Source organism: Prosopis cineraria, unplaced genomic scaffold (genome assembly GCF_029017545.1).
Source record: "Prosopis cineraria cultivar Desert tree isolate PC_DT_omini unplaced genomic scaffold, ASM2901754v1 PC2, whole genome shotgun sequence".
NCBI lineage: Eukaryota > Viridiplantae > Streptophyta > Magnoliopsida > Fabales > Fabaceae > Prosopis > Prosopis cineraria.
The window spans coordinates 12,094,546-12,104,498 of record NW_026555333.1 but is presented as its reverse complement, the minus strand read 5'-3'; the positions used below and the strand labels follow the sequence as shown (position 1 = coordinate 12,104,498).

The 9,953-nt window shown below is 34.6% G+C and overlaps 1 protein-coding gene across 1 annotated transcript; it reads right to left on the bottom strand.

Annotated features, from left to right (window-relative positions):
* Positions 1 to 2,621: 2,621 nt before the first annotated feature.
* On the bottom strand, positions 2,622 to 7,048 carry LOC129303725 (two-component response regulator-like APRR5). The gene is made up of 8 exons (XM_054943219.1): positions 6,635 to 7,048; positions 5,498 to 5,659; positions 5,282 to 5,412; positions 5,016 to 5,171; positions 4,415 to 4,586; positions 3,982 to 4,318; positions 3,094 to 3,790; positions 2,622 to 3,008 (listed from the first exon to the last, which is right to left on the bottom strand). The coding sequence occupies exons 1-8, from the start codon at positions 6,882 to 6,884 to the stop codon at positions 2,922 to 2,924; spliced, it is 1,992 nt and encodes a 663-aa protein (XP_054799194.1). The 5' UTR covers positions 6,885 to 7,048; the 3' UTR covers positions 2,622 to 2,921.
* Between the last annotated feature and the right edge of the window lie 2,905 nt (positions 7,049 to 9,953).

The window sequence follows — 9,953 nt, the reverse complement described above, 5'->3', positions numbered from 1 at the left end:
TAACATAATTTAATTTTATAGTTTTAATCATTTAAATTATTTATCCCTAAAGAATGAATTGTACAGAATAAGTTAAAATTTATTGGTTGAATCATAATCAAGTCAAAAGTTATAAAGATTGATCAAATGATTAATTTTTTCATCTTTAAAAGTGAAAGGAAGCAACTAAATTTCATATATGCTCATTATTGACTTCAATTATTATTTCTGAAACTTCATCATTCATTCTTTACAGATAGCATTAACTTACAACGTGCTTGCGTATTTATATCTATCTTGAATTTTTTGTTGAGATTGTTAGAACCTGATAATAGATTTAAAGTTTGAGTAAGGATACTGTTTAAGAGTTATTCCACACTAGATTGTTCACATGGTAGCTCTCCAAAATTAAATAAATTCATCTTGCAAATTAAGCAGGGCCACAGAACAACAAAGACTAACAAAATATATTTAAGCAGCACAATACATAGGAGAGCTTGAAACTCTAGAGCTTGACATTGGGTACACTACATTCCCTCGGCTATATATAGTCACAACCAAAGGTCTCTTTAATAAACAATCAAACATCAATTTTAAAATAATTAAAATAAATTAAGCCTCATAACTTGGAACGGTTTTAAACATTAAAGAAGTTTTTAAAATAAATATTAAACTCTTTTAATGTCATTAATCAAATAAAAGGTGATTAAAATCCTTCAAAGCTATAACTCCAAGTTGATAAAAATAAATTCAAGTAGGGGTATAAAAATCAATATTATTAAATTATAATAATTTTTTTTTAAATATTCATAAATATTTATAATATCCAACATTTTTGCCCAACATTTAACTACTTTCTCCGCCACTACTAAGCGTTACCCAGAAAACAACTTCTCTTCAACTTAAAATTACAGCAGCATTCATAGTCCGCCTTTCTCGCGCATTGAAAAGTTGGCGTACAAGACTAAGAAATTGTCCACATCATTAGATCAATCAGCCATATTGATCACCTGGTCGTGATTCCCATGGGAGATACGCGTGGCGTACAAGGAGGGACACTCACCATTCAGTGCATCAGGTTTCCCTACACCCTATCACAAACGATTCTCATACAAAATGACAGTTTAGCTTGGGATTAACAAATAAACAAAATACACCCGCACAGATACTGGCACGATGATTGAAGGAAGAGAGGATAGGGGGGCGCCTTTTCTGAGCTAGAATAAGAGATTGGGAGAGGAAAAGGGCAAATAAAAGGGGATGTTTTTGAAGGGAACGTGGAAGAGAGATAGAGTGGCGTGTGTAGCTTCGGACCCGAATCATGATTGGGGCTGTAGTGGGAAGGTAGTAGCTAATAGCCTAGTGGCGCTTCATGGTCTGCTTTTACTTCCACAAATCACGATGTTGACCTCGCGTTACGGACGTCTCTTAGTCTCTTAAGTGCAATAAACTCAGTCTAATTCTGAATTTTTCTCATGAAACACCGTGGAAAAGCATATAGCAGACATGCAGAATCTGTAAAATTAGCTTTTTGGAAACTCCCTCTAAAATTATCGCTTCTGTAATGATTTCCTCATTCACTTTACTTTTTCAAGTTGAGAATTGGCCCCACTTGATGCATGCTTCTCCACTTTGTGTGGCCTACTTACCTCTCTTGCACCCCTTGATCTCAAGAATAAACAAACAGCGTTCGAAATTGATTAAACTTGATAATCTGTGGACCATGAAAGGCTTCATTATTTGGCAACGTGGGACCCTTCTGGTTAGGAGTTTACATGGTAGCGACTTTTTTGACATTTTAAGTGTATGTAGTATTGCTTTTGACTCTCTCTCCCTCCCTCCCTCCCTCCCTCCCTCTCTCTCTCTCAGTTATATATAATATAATCTAGCTCTTCAATCATAAGAACATTGATGCTACAACACGATATCGGTTCCTCTATCTTCCTTCATATTCTTAAACTGAGAAAATATAATATAATTGATGGTGATCGTTTTCTGAATGGGAAAGAAGCAAAAGAAGCAACGAAATAACCTTTCTGCAGAGCGAAAGCAGAGTAATTTTGCTTCATATCTGTTAAATAAAAATTAGAAGGAAAAGAGTCAGACCATTTTTTTTATTTTGATTATTTTGTTTGGATAGCTTTTGCAATTATCTTTTCGTGAAAAAGTTGGGTCCCCTGCATCATTGTATGGCTACCATGCATTTGTCTGATGGTATAGTGACTGCGTGGTGGCTATTGATATTTCTTCTGCAACTTTATCCTCCAAACGAAAAAAGAGAAGAAAAGTGATCCTTTTTCCAGCCATAAACTTCTTGCGGCTTCGCCCATCAATGCCTCTTCATGCAATTCAAGAACTCTACTGATCACAAGATCAATCAAACTCTTGATATACCCAGAAGCCGAAAGTAGGTAAGGGATTATCGTAACCATATTTAATTTTCTGATATTTTCGTTCAAATGTTATTATTTTCTCCTCTTCACATGGCTGTCGCATGCGGCTTCCTAGGACTAAAAAATTCCCTTTACTTTTCCCGTCCTTTTAAATTTAGTGAATAGGGATGGGGTCAGGATTGGATTCATTCATTCCTTGAAAAGCGAAAAAGAGTAATAAATCTATTTGTTTTTTTTTTCTCTTAAAAAAAAAAGAACACAGGCCTATCCATTCCTCACAAATAAATACATATTTAGTGAGCCAAGCAAGTTCATGTAGCCAGAATTTACAAAGCTCTATATTCTAGTTACAAACTTACAACACACATAACATGTCATCAAGATCTAGAAGAAAGGAAAATAAACTTTTTTTCCGGAAGTATATACACATAAAGTGGCTGTCGTCTACAAGGACTCCGGGAAACAAAATTTTCAAGCAACCTCATTCTAAAAACTTGGTGTGACAGCAATTCTCTAATGATCAGAGTCTCAACAATCTTTGTCTGCAGCCTAGGCATCCTGCTGCACTTGACGAACAAACTGTCCCTTCACTCTTGGACGCTGCTCTGCAAGTTTCTTTCTGCTTTCATACCGAACCTATTATACATATGAGAGTAAGAAAAGCTCTATCAAAGAATTGTGATCATATGAACAAAAGGCAATGCTGACAGCAAAGACTAACCTTTTTTTCAAAGCATCTCTCTTTCCGTTTCAGGCGGAATTTGTTGAGAGCTGCTTCTCTTTGGATAGATCGATGAGAACTCCCACTCTTTATGACGTCTTCAGTCACGCTCTCCGAAGCTGCCCTGACAATAGCAACCTGGTCGGCATTGCTGTAACTGCAGGCACTTTGACCAGTTCTGGGAGAGACATGTCTTCGATCCTCAGCCCGTTCCCAATTACTTTCCTGCATGTACACAACGTGGCTTGTTGTGTTGTTTGCATTTTGACCTTGAGGTTTATAAAGCAGCTCTGAACTGTTTTCTTTGGTATCTGACTGATAAAAACCATTCACTTGAAAGGTTGGTTCACGTTGTGGAACCAAGTCTTGATTTAGCGTTGCTGCGGGACCTGACTGCGTACATAACATAGGAAGAGGTGCAGAACCATAGGCTGTGCATGGATCATCGTACCTTACAGCTTTTACTGGAATAGGAAGCGAAAGTCTACCCTGGGAGGGAGAAGTTGTGAGCTCAGATTCTTTTGATTGTGGTGTAGCTGGAGACACAATACTTCCTTGCAAATTAGGCATTGAAACGTCTGAGTTATAGCCTACAATGTTTGAGATATTGTTCTCACAATTTGTTCTCCTTTCTCTTTCTTGATTGCAGCAGTTTATAGACACTGCTGGCGGGGCTTGTGTTTGCCTACTAGTATACCTGTATAAACGCATATTTAATTGACAAGTCCGTAGCAATGCATAAAAATGAGAAATTTTCAGAAGTCAAAGGACAAAATCCAATTACTTATTAATAACTGATCACTCACTTTATGCAATTAAGCTTTCATGGTTTAATACTGACAAGAATATTTTATACATCTCTTGAAGTCCCTGGAGATAGTTACTTACCGCCTGAAAGCTGAGCCATTAGAATGCATCAAGGCATGCCTTTCTTTAGTAGCTTCATTCTCAAAGTTGCTGGGATGCGATCTTCTCAAGGAAAGATCCAGCTGAGGAGAGAAGTCAAACTTGCCCGTGCAATTGACCGAGGAACTTTTGTGACTGCAGTTTGGATGATTTCGAAATGCTCCAATCAAGTCAATAGCTTCCTTTGAAGAGGTTATTTGAACATTGTGATTGTCATAAGCCTCCTGACTGGCGACAGGACTGCTAAAATGTTCTTGGTCACCATCCTTGCCATAAGCTGAACTAGTCTCACCATTTTTGCGGATCTCAACTGTCAATCCTAGTTAATAAAGGTTTTGCTGAAATTTTAGTTTCTTCCTTGTCATGCATAACAGATGTCATAGGTCAATTAGGAACTGAGCCGGCAGAAATTTACCTCCAGCGTGATTGTCATGCACAGTCAAGGTCTGGTCCGCTTGAATGCACATTTCAACCTCCTGGATTTTTGTTTCACTTGGGTATGGTTCAGCATGCTTTGCTTGGGAAGACTCGTACACATGATCCACAGGAGCACTGTCAGCTTCCAAATCAGGCTTTGCACAAGAGCTCTGCAAAAGACAGCAAACATGAAGTTTCCATGTAAATCTTCCTGTAGCCAATCCAAACAGAAAACAAATTTCTATAGAACTATAAGACTCTTATAACGGTAAGAAAACATGCCCCTGGAAAAGATTAAGCATTGGGGACATGTTGGCTAAGCCATGGTTAAACTGTCAAAGGCTGTACTAATACGAGAAGGGGAGAGGATTTGCAGTTTTCCATTAACTGACACGTAACTCACACATGAAATAACTGGTGGGCAATGTCAGACCATATAACAGACTCTCCAAGAGCTCAACAGTGACAATCATGTGGGAAGGTTAATTTACAACAAAAATAATAGAATAAATATTGTTTCACACATAAAAAATGCAAAACTGCTATATATATATATATATATATTTACTCAATTTCATGTTCAGGAAAACCAAACCAACCTGAGCATCACTTCCTTTCTCAATTAATTCCTTGTTCCTTTGAATGCATGCAGCATCACCACTTGAATGATTATCTGGAGCATTGTTTTCAGCAGTGGCTTCAGCCTTCGGTTGTGCAACACTCTCATCTTCAAGACCGTTTACACCAGTGGTTGACTGACATAAATAACAAACAAACAATTAAAGGATAAAGTAAGAATTAAAAGCATTCAAGTATTTAGGAAAAAGAAGAGAAATTAAAAAAAAAAAAGGAACACAGGTCCTACAGATTGTCTTCTCCAAACATGCTGCCACAAGTTCCTCAGCTCGTTTTTTCTAAGGGGCTTAACAAGGTAGTCAGCAGCACCTCTCAACATGCATTTGTAGACTGTGTTGATTGAATCTTGCGAAGACATCACTGGAAACGCATAAGGTAAGTCATTATGCAGTGAAAGAGAAGACAGCAGTTTAACAGACAGAAGTTTTTTCCCTCGATATCATACTTATGACAGGAATGTTTTTGCACATTTCATGCTCCATAATTAATGTGAGAAGAGCATAGCCAGATATCGATGGCAAATCTACTTCTGTTAGTATAAGATCAACATTATGTGATTTTCCCTTCAGAATTTCCCAAGCCTTCAAGCCATCAGGAACAGCAGCCACTGCTCAAATTGGATAAAGAAAGTTAGTGTGATTATCTAACCTTCAAAAGAAAGTAATTGGATGTGAAGCACTTGAAATTTACAAATTACAAGCTTCAAGCAAGTACAAAAGCTATGACATGTGATATATCAGGCAAGTACATTGATGCATGTTTTTTTACTGTCAAGTTTCATACTGAATTGAATAGTGCGAGTTAAATGGCACTGTTAGTTCATTGGACTTACTTTTTTCTTACCCAAATCCCCTATCAAACTCTCAGTTTGGGACTTTTGGGGCCTGCAAACAAATAACATACTTTTTTCCTATTTTCACAGCCAAAGAATTTAGTAAAGAATTCTAGAGAGAGCAAATTCTACACGAAAAAGCTTTAACCTTTGCATATCGAATGAAATAATCTTAAAAACTTTAAATGAAGGCTTCATCAGCCCGGCGTCGGAATAGAAAGCATGTCACCAATCAAATTCAATTTTAAGCTCTTAAGGATGAATAATAAGAAGAATCAAACCATGATGCCCCGATACAAATATCATGGAATGCAACAAAGAACGCAAGCCAGCACAAACTAAGCAGTGCGCGACCAAAATAACACTTCTAAGTAAACGATCAATTTAATATATCCTGGAAGACTAGAGAGCAAGAAAGCATCAGAAGCATCTTCGCAGCAAACATAGCGATTTCCCTTTTTCAGATAAAATATAAAATAACAAGATCTTCCAGTGCAAATTCATCTGAAAATTTAGCCTAATCTCCTAGAATTTCCACTATACCCCAAAACCAAAAAATAGACAAAATAAAGAAAAAAATCTTTTCTCGATCAGAGAGATAAAATGATGAGTGAGAATGACTACGGGGGGGGGGGGACCGCCAAAATCCAATTCATTCATGCGAGAAAGGCCCAAGAAAATCAAGATGGAAAAACAAACAGTTTGAGGCAATCAAACGGACCAAGTAGATAAGCATAGAAAAGTTCCGACCTCTGTAGCTGCATTTCCTGAGAAGCGCGGCTATAATCTGCCGGGTAGAATCATCAGCTTCAACCAACAACACCCTCAATGTCATCCTGGGCAGGAACTTCTTCCACCTCATCAATCCATTGTTCAGTTCGTCATCTTTACTCTCTGTTCCACTCTCTTCCTCCTCCGCCGTCCCCTTCTGCTTATGAGTCTCGGTCTCAGCCTCCATGGCTTCCAGAACCTTCTCAGCACTCAACACGATCTCGCCCATTTTCTGCCACCTTCAACCCTCTCTTTCTGTCTCTTCAGAATCGATTCCAGAAGCAAAGTCAGAGTGCTGAAGCAAAACCAGAGCACAAAATCTGATACTTGAAAGACAAAATTACATTATAAAAAATGGAGGGCGATAAGAGAGAAAAGGCCACATGTTGAAGGCACAACGTTAAATACAAGAGGGTATCCAAGGGCGTCGGATGCCAAGTCCACCATTAACCGCCTCAAAATCGAACGGCCTGGGAAAATATCTGGCGGAAAGAGAGTCCCAGAAAAATATCTAGAAAGCAGGAGGGGGTGGCCCACCATGTCCACGTCAGGACCCAGATCTAAATTTCGACCAAAGATCAAAAGGGAAAGAGCTATTGGGTCCTCTCAGTGTTTGGTGGTGGATATTTTTCTCCGTTTTTCTCTTCCTGTATTTGTATTTTGGACTCGTGATGCGTTCCTTATGCCTGCAAAACAATGATATTTTTGGAGTGGGATATGAATGGAGGCACGGTGTGGGCCCCGCGAGGAGGAAGATATTAAAATTTAAACCCACCCCTTAGAGATATTTTGGAGCGAGTTAAGGGGCCAGTAAATCTTATGGAAAGGATTTTGGCACGTGGCATGGGCCTTTGGGATTCTTCGTTTGTGGTCTTGAGGATTTCACCTCAATCTACCAAGGTTTTTTCGAGAAGGGTGTTGTTCGTTGTACTCGCGCGGTGCGTGATTGTCTAGGTACTCGCTCCACTATTGGTTGGGTTGACAAAATGGGAATTCTTGTTTAGCCCGTTCAATCAGCATCAGTAATCCTTGACCATTAGTACTGGACTTTGTAACTTTATCATATTTAAATAAAAATATCTTTCAGGCCACAAAAAAAAAACTAAAAATATCCAGTTTCTTCATGACATAATCTTAAATAATTATCTTATAATTATTTAAGTAATTAAAATAATTTTTTACAAATTATGATTTGAATTTTTTAATTATGTAGGTTATCTTTTAAAGGATCAAACAAATTTAAATAAATTAACTTTGTTAAAAATTTTAATCATAAGAGTATTTTTATTCACTCAATGGTAAAAAATTAATAACTTCTAGTTTTTTATATACTAACATTAGCATCAATTCAATAGAATAATATTTAATTTGTATAATCGTTAATTTGTTTGTAAGATTTTGGTTACTCGTTAATATTTTAATTTAAAATTTTATTTATGAACAAATAAAAAATATTTTCACCATATCTTTAATTAAATTTTAAATATACAAAATGAAAACGAGAATAAATTTCGCCATTCATAGGAACAAATATCTAAAAGTATAAAATTCTAATGTAATTGATTAAAAAAATATATGCTTATGACTTTAGCGAAGCACAGGATCCACTAAAAGAATGCCACGACTCACATTCAAAGGTACAATTAAAGGCGGATACGATGGCGGGACTAATTTGCCCTCAGCTCATTTTTCACATTTCCCATTTGGTCCATGCCCAGGGCGAGAGCCAAAAATAAGATTAAACTTAAAAGGCTCTATTTAAATAAATATTTAAGCTTTAAAAATTAAATTTTTTTAAAATAATTGAACTTGAAGGCCTGATCTTAATAAGTCTTATAAAAAAAAATTCAGATTGAGCAGCCTTTAAACCCTGTTATATTATTATTATTTTTTTGATAAAACACACGTTTAAAATCAAGAATATGCTTGCTTGAAATCCTGATTCTACACACATTATATTACTATTAATTTTAATTTATTTTAAAATTGATGTAATATAATTTAATAAATATTAATATACAATATAAAATTTTAAACATTTTTTATTTTTCTATAATTATTATGTTTGTTTATTTATAAAAAATAAAATTTTTTTAACTAAAATTTAAATTTTTTTACTAAACTTTTAAGTGTTATTATTTAATTTTTAAAAGATTATAAAAATTTTAATTTTATTTTAAATTTTAAAATATTTTAATTAATTTATAATATTTAATTTTATTTTTATTTAATTATTTTAAAACAGGACTTGAGAATCTGATTCTGAGCCTTTTAAATAATGATCGAACCTCAAAAAAAAGTAAAAAATAAAAAATTAAGCTTAAACTTTTAAAGGTCTTATGAGAACTAAGTTTATAAAGGTCGAACTCAGCATTTTTTTCCGCCTCACCCAGAGCAGCCGGCAATAATAATGAATTTGTGTGGTTTTGGGGTAAGCCAATCCAAAGTTGCCAGAGCGCGTGATATCCTTGATGGATGCCTTTCATGGTTAGACTTAAAAAGGCGAATATCACTGGGCGAGCTTGCGCGACTATTACCCTGCTTTGTCCTTTCTTTGTTTTTTTTTTTTTTTTACCCCCTGACCAAAGAAAAAAGGAAAGCGAAACCGAAACCAAGGCCCGTTTGGTATCGCGCATCCTACTTTCATAAATTACTATTTTTCTTTTAAAAAGTAAGATACTGTTTAGGTATCAAATCTCACTTCAAACAATACTTTTTAAATATTGTTGACTGTAAATTTGATAAAAGTTATAAAAAAAGCTTTTACAATGTATTTTTAAAATATAATCATTTTAATTTTTGATATAACCATGTTCTTCTAAAATTTTTAATGACTCTTCTATTTTTAATTTTTTTATATTTTTGTCACAAAAAAACTCTTTATATTTTTTACTTTTGAGATTATTTTTGTACAATTATTTTTATTTTTACTATTAATATTTTAAGTGTGGCTTCTGATAGAAAGATGAATAGAGTTCGCGATTCAATTAAATACCAAATTATACATTATAAATTAAATAACTAGTCATGTTAATTTTTAACATTAATGTATGTTGGATTATTTATTATATAATTTTTTTCCAACATATCAAACTTTATATTTTTTTATTATTATTTAATATATCAAATTTTATGTTATTCAAAAATTTTATCATATCTTTTAAATATTTTTAATATATTATATTTATATAATAAATATTACAAATTATCATAAATTAATATCTTTTTTGATAATTATATATTTAAAAATATATTTTATTATATATAATTCAATTAACTTTTAGTTTACTAAATTGAC

Excerpts from the sequence above, each read along its gene's own strand:
- LOC129303725 (XM_054943219.1), bottom strand. The coding sequence starts at position 6,884 with ATGGGCGAGATCGTGTTGAGTGCTGAGAAGGTTCTGGAAGCCATGGAG. Across the intron at positions 4,587-5,015 it reads AGAAAGGAAGTGATGCTCAG|AGCTCTTGTGCAAAGCCTGA; the intron begins GTTGGTTTGGTT and ends TGTCTTTTGCAG. Across the intron at positions 4,319-4,414 it reads GCATGACAATCACGCTGGAG|GATTGACAGTTGAGATCCGC; the intron begins GTAAATTTCTGC and ends TTTATTAACTAG.